The 19,348-nt window shown below is 38.1% G+C and overlaps 3 protein-coding genes, 1 long non-coding RNA gene and 1 pseudogene across 5 annotated transcripts; 3 read left to right on the top strand and 2 right to left on the bottom strand.

The window, feature by feature from the left end:
- The first annotated feature begins 1,157 nt into the window (after window positions 1-1,157).
- Window positions 1,158-6,852, top strand: LOC103856874 (protein STICHEL-like 3). 2 transcript variants are annotated; one of them, XM_009134011.3, is made up of 6 exons: window positions 1,158-4,553; window positions 4,631-4,850; window positions 5,323-5,739; window positions 5,814-6,297; window positions 6,377-6,440; window positions 6,541-6,852. In XM_009134011.3, the coding sequence occupies exons 1-6, from the start codon at window positions 2,649-2,651 to the stop codon at window positions 6,628-6,630; spliced, it is 3,180 nt and encodes a 1,059-aa protein (XP_009132259.2). In that variant the 5' UTR covers window positions 1,158-2,648; the 3' UTR covers window positions 6,631-6,852. The 2 variants fall into 2 exon arrangements, with proteins under 2 accessions (XP_009132259.2, XP_009132253.2); XM_009134005.3 differs by having other exon boundaries at window positions 1,406-4,553; window positions 6,529-6,842.
- Window positions 6,853-8,907: 2,055 nt separating this feature from the next.
- LOC103856890 (pentatricopeptide repeat-containing protein At4g18840) lies at window positions 8,908-11,985 on the bottom strand. Its single transcript, XM_009134017.3, has 2 exons — window positions 10,316-11,985; window positions 8,908-9,299 (listed from the first exon to the last, which is right to left on the bottom strand). Exon 1 carries the CDS (start codon window positions 11,927-11,929, stop codon window positions 10,322-10,324), a length of 1,608 nt encoding a protein of 535 aa, XP_009132265.1. The 5' UTR covers window positions 11,930-11,985; the 3' UTR covers window positions 8,908-9,299; window positions 10,316-10,321.
- LOC103856899 (transcription repressor OFP5) lies at window positions 9,157-10,311 on the top strand. Its single transcript, XM_009134026.3, has one exon. The coding sequence runs from the start codon at window positions 9,185-9,187 to the stop codon at window positions 10,166-10,168; it is 984 nt and encodes a 327-aa protein (XP_009132274.1). The 5' UTR covers window positions 9,157-9,184; the 3' UTR covers window positions 10,169-10,311.
- Window positions 11,986-14,389: 2,404 nt separating the features above from the next.
- LOC117126240 lies at window positions 14,390-16,264 on the top strand. Its single transcript, XR_004448767.1, has 2 exons — window positions 14,390-14,480; window positions 15,044-16,264. It is a non-coding gene; the product is annotated as an uncharacterized LOC117126240 (long non-coding RNA).
- A 252-nt stretch (window positions 16,265-16,516) lies between these two features.
- Window positions 16,517-19,272, bottom strand: LOC103864144 (annotated as a pseudogene).
- Between the last annotated feature and the right edge of the window lie 76 nt (window positions 19,273-19,348).

Raw genomic sequence — 19,348 nt, forward strand, 5'->3', positions numbered from 1 at the left:
GTATTTTGATATATATTATATGCATCAAGTTATAAAGGTTGGAAACATTGCAAAACTGTTTGGAGCAAAGTTTTTAACTTCACGATCTTCATCTTGACGTCAGTCAGTGCCGGCCTTGGCCACAAACAGAAGAAGCATGGGCTTTCAGCCGACACGATAATAAGTATTTTCGCGGCCACATATTTATAAAAAGTGACTTTAGCCGAGTGGTTCTAAGAGAAATTACCAGTGCTAGAGGTGTTGGGTTCAATTACCCCTGACTGCATTCATTTATTTAGACTTTTGTTATATTTTAGCTCCAAATATAAAATGGGACACGTGTCGCTCCCAGAACGTATGAATTGATGACGTGGCTTCACGGGAGAGAGGCGAACATTTCTTTATATATATAGATTATATATGAAGTTTTTAATTCTCTATGTCAAAAAAAAAAGAATTAGGAACAATTCTTAGATCTATAGCTATATGACATGCTGATGGTTATGACTAGTTCACTTTGAATGCAAGTTATAAACATAAATTTAATAATATTTTGGTTAGAAACAGGTCTTCCATAAAATACCTGTTTCACTTATTTGTTTTATGAAAAATAAGTTATAAACAGGTCTTCCATAAAATACTCACTTTTTTTTGGGTAAAATGTTAAATAAATACTCACTTATTTGTTTTATGAAAATAACAAAAGCAACTTTAATGATCACCTAGCTACGCCAACATATTTTCTGTTTGATGATCATCTAAGATCTCAATATGAGCACGTGATATTGATGTTAACCGTCGTACCATAATAGTTATCGTCCGAACCATCAAATTTTAGTTGTCGTATTCGATTTCTTGTTTTTCCTCTCTAAAAGTCTTTTTTTGGGTTAGAGCTCTTATTAGTTATATTTTCATATAATGTAATCTTATTTGAGATAGAAAGCATATCAGTAGTAGCATTTAGAGTAATATTCTTTTCCGTCATATAGATAGAAAAACAAACTTCCGACTGTACGTTACTTTCAGACAGCACTCTGTTCTTCTCACTCATTTAAGGGACTTCAACGTCAATCAAAGAAAATCTATGAGACCAAACCAATTTTTAGTGGTTGTAAGTAGGAACCATAATTATGGTCCCAAAGCTTAAGCAAAAAAAAAACCATAATTATGGTCAAACTTAAAAGGAAATATGATCATCACAAATATTTACTTTAAATAAGTTTAAGAAAAAATTCACTTTGAACTGTTAAATATGAGCACAAAGATTTGACTAGGTAGGTTAAGTGGACATATCTTCCCTTTAACAATCTTTTATGAATACAATATAAACTAATTATACATCCAATCGAAATTATTTAAAATACAAGTTATTGTCATGAAGTTCATGACATGAACTAATTCACCTTAAAAACATGTCACCAATTAAGATTAACTGTAAATAAACTATATCAGAAAACATTAACCTGAAAGGAGATGATACTTCACAGTCATTCACAACACACAATCAATATTCTAAAAATTCGACAGCTACGGAAAAGAAAACCATAAGGATTCAATAAGCACATTCAAGGACCGGTAGCTAAGCAACCAGGAAGAAGGAGATTAACACTTCACACATATCCAAGATCAATTTAGCCGAGACAATAAAAGACAAAGAAAAAGACGAAGAATCAATACAAAACTCTAAATTACTTATCGAAACCACCAAAGAGCAAGAAAGAGACCTCACAGAAGTTCGAAGGCTGCAAAATGCAGTTAAAAAAAAATTAGAATCAACAAGACATTATTAGACATTAAATGAACAGAGAAGCAACCTAAACCGCACAAGCAACCAACAAATGACAAATGAGATAAGAGCCAGCAATGACAAATCAATGGATCTTCTAAGCACTGAAATGGTTAAATCCAACAATAACCAAATCATATTTACTAACAAAAAAACAAGGATGAGAAAATAAATGCCAACGACTAGTTTTTAAACACACAGAAAAATACAAGCCGCATTATTCGAAGGCCGACACTTTTTGATAATTTGGTAGCAAAAATTCGGAAACTTTTTATTTGATTTTTTTTTTAAAAATAAGTATTTTTCTAATATTCATTTGCATGCTTTTTCTCCTACAAACGGACAGCTCTTTATTGGCTTTGTTCCTACCATACCTATCTATGTTCGTCTCTGCAACAGATCTGTCTCCATTTCTCTCTCTACAAAACCCTCTATCCAAAACAGAGGTTTCTCTTCTCTCTCTCTCTCACCTCGCCTCTGCCAAAAGCCATCGTTATCTTCCAGAACCCATGAGTCTCCTCTGAATCTGCATGTGAAAATTTGGTGTAGAAAAGAGGAGAGATCTGTGACTTCCTTTAAAACGCTGCCGTCTCTTTTAATCTCTGTTGTCCCTGTGACTCACTGATGAAGTCACTCACTTCGATGCCCACTTGCCTCTCTCTCTCTCTCATTAATTGAGAAACCATCTTCACTGCACCTGAATCACCACAAAGTTTGATCCTTTACCTTCAAAGTTTCAATCTTTTCCCCATTTGGGTTCTCAATTCTCCGATTTAAAACTTCTCTTAACCGATTTGGTTTTGGGTTTCTGAGATTTAAGACATTAAAAGCTGTAATCTTTGGTTTCACAAAGATGAGATACGATTCGATTTGGTTTCTGTAAATGACGACGACGACGACGAGAGTCGCTGCTTCCTCTTCCTCAACTCGGAACAACCGAATCCTGAAAGACGCAAATGGAGACATCGGCGAGCATCTCCGTAACCACATCCACTTAACCAACTGCATCCACCTGAAGAACCATATGCACAAACAGAGCCCTGTCCTAACCGACCGCGCCTTGATGAGAGACCTCATCGTCCTCCAGAGGTCACGCTCCCTCAGAGACCCTTCCGCTAGCCCTCCCGCTTGGAACACCCCTCCTTCGATTGTGGACTTGCTTCCCAAGAAAGGAGAGAAGAACAAGTCCAAGTCTAGCCGTAGGTTGTCTGCTCTGAGTGGCTCTTCACCCGTTGTGAACTTCGGGACGTGTAGAGTGACTCCTTCTGATGAAGGGTTTGGTAGGAGGGTGAAGAGGGAGGAGTCTAGTAGGAAGAGTTATAGAGTTGAGGAGGAGACTCATTGTGGTGATACGGGTTCGAAAGCTAGTGGGAGGCTTAGTAGAATCAATGACGCTATTGCTAAGACATTGTCTGATCAGTTACATGAGGCTGTTGTGGGTGGTGGTGATAGTGATGATGTTGTTTCATCTAATGTTCGTCCACGTGTTAGATATGGAGGCGGTGGAATGAGTCGGACTAAGAGAAGGAAGTTTAGAGGGACGAGGAGAGTTCGTGGTAAGAGTATAGATATAGATAGAGATAGAGACACTGGTGGTGGGAAGAGTGAGATGTCTGTTGCTTCTAACTCAGTTCCTCAAGGTGAGAAAGAGGGATTAGGGGAACAGAACATGACTAAGGCTTGTGGGATTCCGTTTAACTGGTCTAGAATCCATCACCGAGGGAAGACTTTTCTAGACAAAGCGGGTAGGAGTTTGTCTTGCGGTATGTCTGATTCTAAGGGGAGAAAAGGTGAAGCCAGTGAGAGGAGGAATGGTTCTGATTTGATGATGAGACAGCCTGAGGATAATGATGGTGACTCTAGCTCTTTCGTCTGCTCTGATGGCGGCGAGGCGCTTCCTTTGCTAGTTGACAGTGCGGAGAATGAAGGATGGGTGCATGACTACTCAGGAGAGTTAGGGATCTTTGCGGATAATTTGCTCAAGAACGAAGAAGAAGATTCTGATCTTGCTTCAGAAGGAAGGTCAGGAGAGAAAAGACACAACAAGAAGAAGAGTCATCATCATCATCAGCAGCATCAGCAACAGCATCAGAGTCTTACGGAGAAGTACACTCCTAAAACATTCAGGGATCTTGTAGGACAGAATCTAGTTGTGCAAGCTCTCTCCAACGCGGTTGCAAGAAGGAAGCTCGGACTATTGTACGTGTTCCACGGTCCAAACGGAACGGGGAAGACCTCTTGCGCTAGGATATTCGCAAGGGCTCTCAACTGTCATTCATCAGAACAGCAGAAGCCTTGTGGTGTGTGCACCTCATGCGTCTCGCACGAGATGGGGAAGAGCTGGAACATTCGAGAAGTTGGTCCTGTAGACAACATTATGGATCTGCTTGAGGGTAACAACAATGTGACGGTTTCATCTCATTCCCCTCGTGTTTTCATATTCGATGATTGTGATACTTTCTCATCTGATTGCTGGAGTGCTGTGTCCAAAGTGGTGGACCGTGCAGCGCCGCGGCGTGTGGTCTTTATCCTCGTGTGTTCTAGTCTCGATGTGTTGCCTCATGTGATCATCTCGAGGTGTCAGAAGTTCTTTTTCCCGAAGCTCAAAGACGCGGATATTGTTTATTCATTGCAATGGATTGCGTCAAAGGAAGAGATTGAGATAGAGAAAGATGCTTTGAAGCTTATAGCTTCGAGATCAGATGGTTCTTTGAGGGATGCTGAGATGACTCTTGAACAGCTGAGTTTGTTAGGACAGAGGATCTCTGTTCCTTTGGTTCAGGAACTGGTAAGCATTAATCGAAAAGTCAAATGTCTTTTTATATATATATTTCTCCATTGACATTCGTTTCTTGGTTATTGCAGGTTGGGCTTGTTTCTGATGAGAAGTTAGTGGATCTTCTTGATTTAGCTTTATCTGCAGATACTGTAAACACTGTGAAGAACTTGAGAACAATAATGGAAACAAGTGTAGAACCATTGGCTTTGATGTCTCAGCTTGCAACGGTCATAACAGACATTCTCGCGGGTAGCTATGACCTCACTAAAGATCAGCATAGAAGGAAGTTTTTTCGACGGCAACCATGTGAGTTTCTCACATTTTACAATATGTAGATGAAGCTCTAGGATAGAACTAGTCATCTGTTGATTCTGAAAATATCATGAAAATTAAAATAGTCACAAGGTTATTCATTTAGTTTTTGAATCCCGAATAGGCCATATCTTCAGTTCGTTAAAATCTATGTAGAACGGAAAAACTCACAATTTTATTAATCAAATCTCAAAACTGAATACAAAATTTACTAGACAGCTAAAACCATAAAACTCTAAACAAACAAATATATTTTTTTTTGCTGAAGATCTCTTATAACCTTTTTTTTCCCCATAATCTGGTAGAAGCATTAATGAATACTTAGTCAAACCAATGTACTAAGGGACTTCCACAATTTTATTAATAAATTAAATAGTAAACTAGATAATCATATATTTGAAATATTCTCTCTGCATCATTTCTTTTGTTTTCTAATCCATCTTCTTGGTTTGTTAACTACTTTTAGTATCTAAAGAAGATATGGAGAAGCTTAGACAAGCTCTCAAGACTCTATCCGAGGCAGAGAAGCAGCTGAGAGTATCAAACGATAAACTGACTTGGCTCACAGCCGCTTTGCTTCAGCTAGCTCCTGATCAGAACTACTTGCTTAACCGTTCTTCCACTGCGGACACTAGCGTAAACCGAACTCCGTTGCCGCTAGAGAACATTGGAGGTAGAGAAAGAGAAAGCTCAGATCACCATCTTGATCCTTCTAGCGACGCAGCAGCAGGGGAAAGAAGTTCTGGTTTAGACAGACAAAGTAGAAAAAACCGACCGGCTGTTGAAGAGATTTGGTTGGAAGTTATTGAGAAGCTTAGAGTAAACGGTTTGAGAGAGTTTCTTTATAAAGAAGGAAGAATCGTCTCTCTTAGTCTCGGTTCAGGTAAAATGCATTTTGATATTAAAATCCTTACTTTGATTGCCAAATTTTTCATTTTCTTGGTGGTGTTGGTGCAGCTCCTACGGTGCATTTAATGTTCAGCTCACCGTTAACAAAGTCCACGGCTGAGAAGTTCCGTGGGCATATAATGCAAGCGTTTGAGGCGGTTCTTGAGTCTCCGGTAACTATAGAGATCAGATGCGAGACAAAGAGAGACTCGAGGCCAAGATCGTCTTTAGCACTCGTTGGACAAGATCACAACGTGAATGGAAGCGGGAGAAGTGAGATAGTTGAGGTCATTGAATCTAATGGGCAAAGACGGCGTCAGCAACAGAAGGAAGAGGAGGAAAGAAAAGAGCGAGGAGTTGGTTCATCCGCGTTGGCTCGAGCTAGAAGGAAACATATGGAAGCAAGCCAGAGTCAGAACCAGAGCCAGAGCATTGTGAGAGGTAAGGTCTCGCTGGCTCATGTGATTCAGCAAGCTGATGGATGCACGCTTCAAAACGGCTGGTCTAAACGCAAAGCTGTGTCTATTGCTGAGAAGCTGGAACAAGAGAATCTGTAAGAATCTCAGAAACATTCGATCAAACATGCAAGATCGCTTGGTAAAAATGTTTAATAATCTTTGTTTATCTTACAGGAGGCTAGAAGCTAGATCAAGAAGCTTGTTATGCTGGAAAACCTCAAGAGGCACACGTCGCAAGGTTAGCAACACTCTTTTTATCTTCTGTACAAAATCAAAACTTTGTTTTGTTATGGTTAACTGATTTTTTTTTTTGTTTGAAAATGTAGGCAACGAGGTTGAAGGTGAGAGGAAGAAGGACAAGACCACGGGCGTTATTGAAACTCGTGTCGTGCGGGAAATGTCTTTCGACGAGATCTCCATCAAGATAAAGGTGTTTTGTTCTTTTGTCGACCATACGCAAATTGTTATGTAGTCATAGTCAGTTGTAGCCTTCTTTGCAATTGTAATAGTTCTTCTGGATCTTCTTCTTACCACAAAAAAATAAAATGGATTAGTTTTTGTAAGTCTATTCTTAAGAGTTGTAATGAAATGGTGGACATGCTTTCATTAATACTGCATGAAAAATGCGGTATGTTAACCGCAGATGGTCTTGGAATGTTCTTCATAAGCTGAGGTTGGCCTCGCACAAAATTAACATTTGCATTTTCGTTATTTATCTCAGGTCCAACATTTATGAAGTTCTACCACAAAAATGTAGGATGATTCGTCAAACCCTAATATTTGATCACCAGTAATGATTAAACATACAAATTCAAACTTACATAGAGGGAAATTAGGTGTGGCAACCATGCTGTAAAGCGATGATAAAAATAAATTTAATTTTACAACATTTAATCTTCTTTCCATCTTTAAGAAAAAGAATAACCCTTACAACACAACGGGTTCGTTTGGCTTTCATCAAGTTTGAAATAGTCTTGTGTTTTGTCCTTACTAATGATAAGGCCAGTCTCCAAAAAATCTTTAAAAAATAGTTTGGATGATTTGAAACTAAAGGTTCATATCTCACTGTAGAATTATTATTCAAAAATCGTAAAAGAAAATTATGATAATTATATGTTGTCTTTAATCAAAAATATTTATTACTTTCTCCATTATGCAAAAAGAGTCATTTAGATTGATTTTTTTCTTCTTTTAAAAGTGTATTTCCAATGCAATTTACATTTTAGATATATATATATATATATTTGCCATTTTAAATGACCATCAATGATTTAAATTATTTTATTTAATTAATTGTATATTACATAAAAAATATTACTAGTGTATTTTTGTAATTTTAAATCCATTTGAAATATGTCAAGATGATAATCACAAACAGAGAGAGTATATTTATTGTTTCGGTGAGGTAGGTTTGGGCATTCGGGTCGTCGGATCGGATTCGGGTCGGGTCTTTTTGGGTCCGGGTATTCCGGGTCCAAGAGTTTAGGACCCGATAGAGTAATTTCAGAATTTCGGTTCCGGATCGGTTCGGGTCGTGCCGGGTCCGGGTCGGGTCGGGTCGTGCCGGGTCCGGGTCGGGTCGGGTCTTAGATAGTTTGACCCATTCGGGTAATTAGAATTTATCGGTTCGAATTCGGTTCGATTTCGGGTTGGATTCGGTTCGGGTTCGATCTAAAAAAGACCTAAAAATACAAAAAAATATCTGAAAATATTTATATATCCAAAAATATTCAAAATTTTATTCAAAATTTGTGTTTTTATTATATTAAAATGTGTATATATACTTAACTATGCGAGATACAACAACAATTCGTTGTCTCCTAGTGGTTGACCCCATGTTCTCTAGACAAATAACCCGTCTTCGATTCTCCTTTGATGCATTTTATTTAATTTACATTATTAATTCGGGTACCCATCGGGTTTCGGATTTGGGTCGGGTCGGGTCTAAGATCCGCGGGTCCTCTGTAACAAGACCCGATAGGGTAATTTAATCGGGTCGGTTCCTATCCGAACCGGGTTTTTTCGGGTCGGTTTCGGGTCGGATCTTCGGGTCCGGATAAAATGTCCAGGCCTGCGGTGAGGAAAATACATGGGTATTATTCTTTTATATTTCTTTTCAGATGGGAACGTAGAAGAGCCTGAAATTGGCAAATTTGCTAATGCTTCAATGCCAAGTCTTTACAATATAAGAGCGACATGAAACTTATGTAAATAACACCTCTATCCCCATATATAGAAGAATCAAATACAAATTATGAACACGTAGGTGGTGGATGACACAAACCATACCTCAAGGTAGGTGATATATCCATATGGAAAGATTTTAGCTGTTCTCTTAAAATCAGGACCACATTAACTTCACAAAATCTCTACCTTTCAGATAACCCTGAATCCATCAACTTTACCCTCTTCATGATTAAAATCTCTCTCGGTCTAGGACCGGGACCGATATCAATCATATTGTTATAGTCATGTGAATGTAACCATTGCAAAGGGCAATAGATTCTATGAGCCAAGACCTCAGTGTTAAGACAGCTACTACAAACTAAAAGATATGATGATTCTTGTGGTTCTTGGGTCTGTCACGTTACTTAGAATGAAGAGAGAGCCTAAGTATTTGTCATCAATGAAGTTTGGTTTTTGATTGATAAAGCTGGTCCCCTACTTCGGTATAAATTCCAATACATACCCAGAGATAACAGAACTAATAAAACAAAAACTTTTCTTAGGCCAAAAGTGGTCACAGGATTCTTTGGTTCTCTTTTTTTTTTAATTCAAACTGCAACTAGCTTTTACCCATTAACTCATTAAGACAACGTATTCCATCTGCCTATTAAACACAACGACCTAACCATATTACAACAGTAATCTCTAGATATATACCCCTTACATTTGTATCATATTGTTTTATAGTCTATCCTAAGAAACCCCCGGTAGAAAAAGAAAGCTCAAAAACTTTTTCAAATTCTTGGATTGTCTGGAATGATGATGAGATGGGGAAGAAAGAGACCTGTTTCTTCTTCTTCTTCTTATGGGTTGTCTCGTGCTCATCCTGTTTCTTGGTTTTCAAAGTTGAGTGGTTCTTCTGACTTGAAACCTGCAAAAGAGAAGAAGCAAGATGATGAAAAATCTAGCAAAACGTTACAGCGAGTATCAGTAGAAAAGGAGAACGCTGCAACAAGGTCAGCTAATATGGAGTCAACCGACAAGTTCGAAGAGATAATGAGCAGTGTGCGGAAGAAAGTAAGAGATTGCCAAAGAGAGACGTGTGGCTTTCTGAAAGTAGAGGCAATGGATAGAGACAAAGGAACTGTAAGAATTCAGGTGAACAGAGAGAAGCAGAGATGTGAGAGACGTGACCAAAGGCTTCTCGAACAAAAGCCAAAGAGATCAGAACAAGACGCAGAGATCAAGGCCAAAAATCCAGCGAGAAGGATAGGTACAGGGAGTTACAGCAGAAACGATTCTGTGATTCTTGGTCATACCGAATCAAAACCGGCTCATCAGTGGCAAAAGCCCAAGGATATAAAACTACGAGAAACGAAGTTGAAGGCTGACCAACAGAGGAAATCTCTGTACCTAAGAAGGGAGCTTAACAGATTAGGAACAAAAGAAAGCAACAAGGTTAGAGTTTTTTCACCAAGAGCATCTGAAAAATGCAGAGTTAAAGCTATTGAAGACTTGAAGAAGGCTAAACTTAGAGCACGGGAACAAGAACACGAGCTTGTGAAGGAAGAAGCAGATGGAGGAATGGAGAACGAAAGCTTTGCATTAGTGAAATGCTCGAGCGATCCTCAGAGGGATTTTAGAGATTCAATGATTGAGATGATCATGGAGAATGGCATCAACCACCCTGAAGATCTCAAAGGGCTTCTGGTTTGTTACCTCAGACTCAATAGCGATGAATATCATGACATGATCATCAATGTGTTTCAGCAAGTGCATCACGATTTAAATTTTCATTAGTCAAATTTAGAATAGTTATAATATAATGATAAGTGCATGATTAACCATTCTGATTTGTTAGTAGTTTAGGTTTCTAAGATGCAATTTCCCTAAATAAAAATTTATAAGCAAGACTATGAAATTAACAGATTAGTTTTTGGACATTACCGAGTTTTAATCGTTTATTAGTCCTTCACCAGCTAAGAACTCATGGACAACACCATCGACTTCTATCATGCTACATCCAGGCTTCTTGTTTACTCTTTCGGCTCTCATCTTTCTTCTCACCTCCGTAACCTCATCCCATCTTCCATCAGAAGCATACAAGTTTGACATCTGAACATAACCAGAAGTCTCCCCTGGATTCAATTCCAGTAACCGATTCGCCAGACTCTCCGCTTGTTCCGTTCGACCAAACCTTTTACAAGCACCAAGAAGAGATTCCAATAGAACCGAAGCCTCATCTGGTGGAACCTTGTTCACAAGCTCTTCAGCTTCCTCAAATCTCCCCAACCGACCAAGCAAATCCACCATACAACCATAGTGTTCAATACTCGGCTCAACCCCGTACACACTACTCATCGTTTCAAAGAGTTTGCGAGCTTGGTCTAACAAACCCACATGATTGCATGCAGACAGAACAGCGATAAAAGTGATACCGTTCGGTTTAAAACCTTCGTAAACCATCTCTGAGAAGATCTCCAAAGCATCGTTCCCAAGCCCATGGACGCTCAAACCCGTGATCATCGAGTTCCATGTACTCACATCTTTCTTCGAAGCACCTCTAAACACTTCAATAGCCTTATCAATCCTCCCGCACTTCGAATACATATCCACAAGAGCCGTTGCTAAAAACCCATCGATCTCAACCCCATGCTTGTCAATATAAACACGCACCCATTCACCTTGACTCAAAGACCCAAGATTAGCACACGCGGACAACACACTAACCAAAGTAAAACCATCAGGCTCCTCGGCACAACTCTTAAGCATCTCATTAAAAACCTCCAACGCTTCTCCGTAACAACCAGCACTCGCATAACCACTCACCATCGCGTTCCAAGAAACCAAATCCTTCACAGGCATCTCATCAAAAACCCCTCTCGCCTCCTCAACCAACCCTGCAGCAGCATAACACGAAACCATAAAGTTCCAAGACTCAACATTCCTCTCCTCCATCTCATCAAACAACCCCCTCGCTTCCTCCACCAAACCCTTCTCCACAAAAGCACTCAACAACGAGTTCCACGAAACAACGTCTCTCTCAGGCATTTCATCGAGCACCTTACGCGCAACCTCAAACCACCCGCTTCTCGCGTAGACATTAACAAGCGTATTCTCAACAAACACATCCGAATCCAAACCAGACTTCAAGAAAAGACCGTGGAGCTGCCTTCCTTCCTCAACCCCGCGAAACGCAGCGCACGCTTTCAACGCGAACGTGAAGCTGTACTTATCCGGAGCCACTGGACCGCCGAGGAGCATCTCGCGAAACGCGGTGAGAGCCATCTCGGGGGTGGGGCTGTTAGCGTAGGCTCTGATGAGGGAGTTGTGGGTGAAGGCGTTGGGGGTATCGATGCGGTTGAGGATGGAGTGAGCGTAAGAGACGGTTTTGGGTTCTGGGTTCGCGACGGCGAAGGAGATGAGTTTGCTCGCGGAGAAGGTGTCGCGGGAGAGGCCGGTTTTGAGCATAAAGGCGTGGGCTTGTTGGATCTCTGAGAGAGATTTGGCTTTCTCTGTGAATGTCAGAATCGGCAGTGGAGTTGATGAGCAAGTGCTCATGTTTCTAGTTGCTTCTTTCTCTCTCAGCAGTAACAAATTCAAACCGCAAATTGATGAATATAATATATTAGTTTTTTTTTTTTTTTTGACAGCAAGACATTCACAGACTCATATTGACTCTCTAAACCAAATTGGCAACTCCGCATCATATGAACGACAAAAGACGGTTGTTTCCTAGCACTACGTGCCAAGCTATTCGCCCTTTGGTTCTCCGTTCGAGGAATATGAATGATGTCTGAGTTGAGAAAGCTTCAAACGTAACCTGAAACTGTCTTAGGTTCTTCATACATTCCATTGCCCAAATCAACGCTTCCACCTCCGAGTGAAGAGGTGATAGACACGCCTTTACATTTATTGCTCCTAATAAACCATCAAAACCTGGTAAGGTACTATACCATCCTTGTCTAGAAAATAGTTCATTCTCTTTCCACGAACCATCTATAAAACACCATCGTCCTGTAATTTCTAATGCAGGTCGGGTCTGTACTTGCCTCTCCCTTCGTTGATCAGTGATAATCTGTGCTTCAGCCCAAAGTGTCGATTCCAGTTCTGCTAATCTAAGTGTTTCCCTTAGATCAATATCCAGATTACTAAACACTTTATTGTTCCGACCTTTCCATATATACCATAATATCCATGCAAATTGGTGATCATTCATCTTTGGAGTAACTCGCCAAAAGAGATGATCCATGTTACCAAAAAACGAACAAGTTGGAAAAAAATTCGGATTCGATGATATTTTAGATAGTGCCCACACTTGACGTGCTGGAAAACATTCAAAAAACACATGATTAATTGATTCCTCCGGGTCTCTGCATCGAGCACAACAAATTTCCCCTTGTATTCCTCTCCCCCGCAGATTTTTCATTACCGCTATACAACCTGAAACGAGTTGCCATAAAAAGTGCTTTAACTTCGGCGGGCACCGCACTTCCCAGCAGAAAGTGCTAGAATATAATATATCTAGTAAGAGCATGATTATCGGTAAAACGTTTTTGGATTCTTAAATTTTTTTTTCTTTCTGTTATTTGAAAAAAAAAAATTAAAAATGAATCAATCGCGAGCGTCATATTTCTGTGGAATCCGCAAACATTACAACAAACTTCTGTAAAACGTTTCTTATTTGGCGACATTAAAGTACGGTTTTTACAAAAAGGTAATGGGGTCCACGCGGTAACAATCCTCCTTCCACCACCGATAATCATGCTTTAAGGGTGGGCGAAAAGCCGAACCAATCAAACCAACTGAACCAAAACCGATCCAAACTAAACTAAACCAAACCAAAATCTATTTATCAAATAGTTTGCTTTAACATTTTTCCAATCCAAACCAACTGAATTAAACTGAACCGAGTAACCAATATATTTTTGTTATTATTTGAATTATACATACTAACAAAGTACAATATACTAAAAACCTAAGACTAAAGTTCCTATTAAAGTTGGTAACGATGTTGTTTTTTTTTTTATTTTTCTATTTATTTTAGTTAACTTTAGTTTGATTGTATTTTTATAAAAAGAAAATTTGTTGGGTTTTAATGAAATCTTTTTTGTTCATTTTTTTATGAATTTTTTGGGTAAAAACAATTATTTTAGATTCATTCGAGAGAATCGTCCAAATAATAATCATTAAATAGCTAAACCCAAATGTTATAGTATTTTTGATTAAGTATATTTTCTATATTCCAACCTAAACTTTTGGTTACTTCGATTAATTTAAATTGGATTTTTTTTTAAATCAAACTAAGCTATTGCCAAATATATGACCGGTTCAATAATAGCTATTAAGATAAGTAGATAGGCTAAATATGTGAAGAGGGTTCAGTGGCATCAGTTCATGGCGCTGGAACTGGAAGAGACTAGTTCCCATTTTGAACAGTTTTAAGAGAAACTAGCATAAGCGTAATGCCTTCATCTATCGAGTCCCTCTCAAAACTAGTAATGCTGGACTTAGGGAACTGCAAATTGCTTCAGAATTTTCTAGTAAAGATCTACAACATGGAGTCTCTTCGACAGCTCAATCTTTCTGGCTGCAAAGCGCTCAAGAGCTTTCCTGAGATCCGAAACCGAGTTGAGAATCTCCAGTATCTCTATTTAAGCGGTACAGGCCGTACAGTCATTGAGGAATTACACACAGTGCCATCCCAAAACTTTACGAGGCTTAAAGCCTGTCAAGATATGTGGCCCTTATAAATAAAATTGTTAATAACAAAAGCGTATGAAATGGTTTTGCTATTGCTCGAACTAGGCACAAGAAAATCCAACTTATCTTCCTAAACCATTTAAGCAACCTACAATTTTGGTTAGTGTGACCTATATTTTGGTTAATGTAGCCTATATTTCATTTTTATATTTGTGGCCTGAAGCCAATGCTTCATCTGCCTTAAGGGAAGGACGGGCCTGATTACACACGTCACTTTCTAACATGGTTTGTCTAAAAGTACTTCAAGTGAGCAATAGCCTTAAGCCTTTTTTAGCCTGAAGGACTTTAAGGATCTGAAGGTTGTTGAAATAGAGGAAGAGATTCACTTATCCTCTTGAGGATGAATATAGTACGTATTTGATTAGTTTATGTTACTTTTAATAAGATCACAGTTTTAGATTTGTAGGAAATTGCCTAAGATATCTATTCTACATATTTCATTTTCCTAAGGATGCTTCGTGCACGTTGGATTTCTAGGAAATTTCCTAAAATAGTTTTTTTTTGCTAAATAATTGCCTAAGATAGTTAAGAGATTCATCCTAGCTTTTTTTTTTTGAGCAACAGATTCATCCTAGCTACAAAGTACTTTGTGTTAGAATTTGTGATGTAGAAAAACCAAGAATCTTAAGTTGAACTCAGAATAGCAAAGGAGAAATAAACTTGAAATAAGAATTTCTAGAAAACCTCTTTATTGATCTATATATATATCAGTTCTCATGTCTGAGATACATATATATAGTTTAAGCTTCTTATCAAACAACTGGAAATTTTCTATTTAAAAGAAAAGTTAAGCAAAAGTTAATTTGATTATTTCTATTCTTATTCTATAATATGATTTCCTTTTTATCCAAAGCAAGTGGGTAATGAATAATGATTCTTTTGTTCTTTCTTCTTACTTTTGACTTGATGCAGGTTGCAGCATTCTTCATTTCAACCCCTAGATTCATAATCTTCTTCTTAAAGTATATTCCAACACTTCCTCTAAGCTTGTACTCTGGGATTCCTAGATTTTCGTTTGGTTTGAAAGTTCCTTTCACGACATCTATATAACTCCATGGTAGGCTTTACTGTTTAATCTCCCTCTTCATACAAACATCTCCTTTGGATTCTCAGACTGTACTTCTTTCTTGTTTTTTTACTCAAATTCTTCTTTTCTGCAAAGTGTCTGGCATTAGAATGCCAAATTCTCTTCCATAACTTGTTTTTGTTGAACCATCTTTGTGATTCTTTTGTGAGATATCCAATGTGATCTTTTATCAGTTTGATCTCCTCATCCATAGCAAGTCTCCAATAATTTTCTTTTCTAATGCAGTATCTTCTCAGACGAGTTTTGTGTAAAATCATTGTCATCTCTTCAACCATCTTCACTGGTATGGTACTTTTTCTATTCTTTCGTCTCCTTTCTGAATTTTGTTATTGTCACTCTGTTTTTCTGTTTCTGGGTCTTCTCTTATATTACAACCCTTGTCTTGATTCTCTGTGAATCGATTAGAGACATCTACTCTTCTTGATCCTTTACTCCCTTTATATGATGTTTGTGGTATTTCTTGTGGTTCAGTGGCTGAATTTTCGGTTCTAGCTTTTGGTGGTAAATATTGAGATTTTCTTGGTTGATTCCTGAAGACTCTTCTTCTCGACTTAAATACTCTTTCTCAATGATTGACCAGCTTAGTGAGAAGCAATTTCCACTCATAGGAGCTTCAATGATCGTATTGTATTCTTTATGTTCACATGTTTATTTCTCTAGTATCAAATTTCATGAAATATTATGTTTATGTTGTGAACAAATCATGGTAATTCAAATTATTCTGGCTGGAAATGGGGTTAGTACACAGTAGTAAATTGATGCAACTTTGTTGTGGAGGAGAGTCGCTCAATTTTATTTTTATTTTTTTCAGAAATTGAGATTCAACCAAAGACGAGGCAATGCCCATTCAGATGAGATTTAAATTAAATGTTACAGGTAAGAAAATCAGCAGAGGCCAGTGTTGGTTGTGATAGAGTGTAGTGAGTGCAGCTTCTCCCTTAGCGCAATGAGCTGAGCCCTTAGAAGGCTGTTGTGATATTCGATATCCATGTAAGCATTGGAAACAACTACAATCTAGTTAGCAATGTAAGAGTTCTCTTGCACAAGAGCACTGTCTGTCTCTTGATATATCCATCTGATCTTGACCCAATGCTAGTATGTTCATACCCCCCTGGCCTCCTCCTGAAAGTGGAATGGCCGCAAACTTCACTTGTGGTTGTAGCATTTTCTCGACCTCGTTAACGATTATCCTGACAAACATACTTTCGTTACTGCAAATTAAAAGAAAAAAACACATAATAGTCAGATATCATTTAGACCTCATGATAAAATACAATACAGACCATAGATTTTTTAGCTTACCTTTTCCTGTCAAAGGTCAAGCCAATTTTGCTTGAAACAGATGCTAACGCCTCCTTCCATCTATTGGTTCTGGGTTTGTCACACCGATACTCCCACTCTCGATCCCTGAACTTGTCCCCGAATGCTCCACGGAGATGTTTCACGGTGACTGGTTCCACTTTGAAAAAGATGGGAATAACCTGTAATAAAAAGAAATCAGTAAATGTATTCTTGGAGGCGATCTCTACTACTTGAGAGAGAAACAAATTAAGGAACCAACCTTGAGCAAGCCTTGGTCTGCACGTTCCTTGATCTTCGTCTAAGCACCATCTTGACTCGGTGTACCTTCTGGAGAATATCACCAAAGCGATGGTTGACTCCTCAATCCTCGCGAAGAGGTTGGAGAGATCTTGCCCAATGGTCTCGAGTTTGTCTATGAAAACGTTGATCCCATGTCTCTGGAGAGCTTCCACAAGATGGCTGACGAAACCACTCCGGAGCTCCTCTCCACGGAAACTGACGAACACCTGATGATTCGTCCACGAAAATGGGCGGCTGTTGACGTCCATTGTGTAATGAAGGAGGGCGAGAGGCGTTATCACGGCGAAAACACAGTACGGACTCACTTGAGATATGTTAGGAATTTAGTTAAAAAGTGACAGATGGTTGCAAATGAGGTCTCTCCTATCTATATTTACTGGTGTGGCATCTCATTTATTTCTATTTTTTTAAGTAATCGATGTCAACTTGTAGAAGAAAGGAAAAAAAAAGTAATATATCTACAGCTTGTTCACATGCTAGTGTTACTCTTGTGCTTGTGTTTCTCTCGTGCCACGCACAGGTCAAACTTATTGTATTTTAAATAATTTTATCATAATATTTAATCAAAGTAAAATAGTATTTTAATCAAATATTGTATAAACATAGATTATATTGTCACATGAGGGTTGTTGCTTCGAACAAAGCGGTTAATTAGAAACTGTAAAACAAAATTTCTGTGTTGTTTAAAATAGATGATGGTTACGTATCTATCTTATTCTATTCATCGTCTCGGTTAACATATGCCAAGAATAACGGGTGAAATTCTAATTATGAACAGGGAGTATAGACGGAAAAGATGAAACCAATGTTTTGCAATCCGACCCGAACCCACGGTTGAACCAGTAAATCCGGTGACCTAAAAAAAATATAGTGTGAGTTTTGTGAAAAACCCAATATTTAAAAACCCGCAAAAATCCGGTAAAACCCGGAATCCGATACTGGTTGAATCATTAGTCGAACCAATAAATAACTTTTACTTCTTTTTTTTAGTTTTTAATTTTATTTTATATTCTAAGTTTTCAATTAAGAAGTTAGGTATTGACAGGAAAAAAAAAGTTATGTTTTCTTTTTCAGTTTTATATTTGTGACTTTTAGATTTTGATGAAAATTTCACTATCTCACTTGAAAAAAAATAAAGTGAACGATAGTAGAAAGAACCAAAATTAGTTGATGTTATTTAGTGTTAGTTTATTTCCGTTATTGATAATTTATTACAATGATCTCTTACTTCTGGTTTATTTTGTATTTGTAGTCGTGTAACTCCAATCTCTGTTTATGTTATTGTTTACTTTACTTTATAAAAACCAAGCTGGATTCTATCAAGAAAACTTTTAAAAATTGATTTATTGTTTACTTTACTTTATTAAATAATCTTTAATCTCTTATGTATTGACTCCTACCATCAACTGAACGTTAAAGATAAAACCATAAAAGATTTAAAAAAAAAAAACAAACTGCTATACATAAGGACAGTACACCAATTAGTAATTTAAGACCAAGAAAATGCCTCTCTTCCATTAGTAAAAACTTTTTAACATTTTAACTCTGCAGGAATCAAAATGCATAAACATCCGCCGAAAGCTAAAGACTCCAAATCTGATTTCTCCTTCCATGTACTAAATCTATTGTTAGTTCGGGACTTGAAATCTATTGAACACCCCTAGTTTTTATACAATAACTTTATTATCTTATTCTCAAATTTGTCATTTGGACTGATTTGGCACCATTACAGTTCTCTTCAACTCCCAATTTTAATAGATCTTCGTTTAGGAAAATTACAAAATATATGTCATTGGTACTCATCTTTTTTTTGTTCTTTTTTTTTTGTCAGTCATTGGTACTCATCAATTATATAATTTGTTCAATAAAAAGACCACACGTATTTTTTCTCTTTTAACGTATCGTACACATATAGCAGTTGAGTGTTTGTTACGACCTTGAATGACATCTCAGAAATAGGTTCTTTAGCGAGATTAGATAGCTGGTGTTGTTGGGTATCTCATGGGAGATCGTCTCTGAGGACAATTTTAGAGCTTCAAAGTTTGAGAGTTGAGTAATCAAAGTGGGTGGATTTTTCGGATAAATCGATGAATGTGAGATTGGAGTGGAGGATAGATTCGCGTCGGATATGGTGAGGGAGACAATCTTGTGCATATCTCCAAGATGACGAAGAGACCAGGGGCGGAGACGAGTTTGGAGGAGACGGTGAGATGAAGTTAACACGACAAGCAAAGTAGAGTCCTGAGAGGCCGTAGCGGCGGCGGAGGAATGAAGAGACGGCGGACAAGGAGTGGACTGAGTCAGAGAGGCGAGGTGGTGGGGGGAGAGATAAGGGTTGTCGAGGAAAGGAGCGTTAATATTGATTCTAGCTGTCCCAAGTTTGATCTCTGTTTATGGGATTGTTAATCACTTGGTAAGTCTCTTTCGATATAAGAATCGTAATAGCTTCTATCATGAAACCTGAGTCCTTGAGAGAATTACCTTCTCTAGAATTCTATCCAGTTCCAAGTGACAATCACTTCTATCTA

This window comes from Brassica rapa, chromosome A01 (genome assembly GCF_000309985.2).
Source record: "Brassica rapa cultivar Chiifu-401-42 chromosome A01, CAAS_Brap_v3.01, whole genome shotgun sequence".
NCBI lineage: Eukaryota > Viridiplantae > Streptophyta > Magnoliopsida > Brassicales > Brassicaceae > Brassica > Brassica rapa.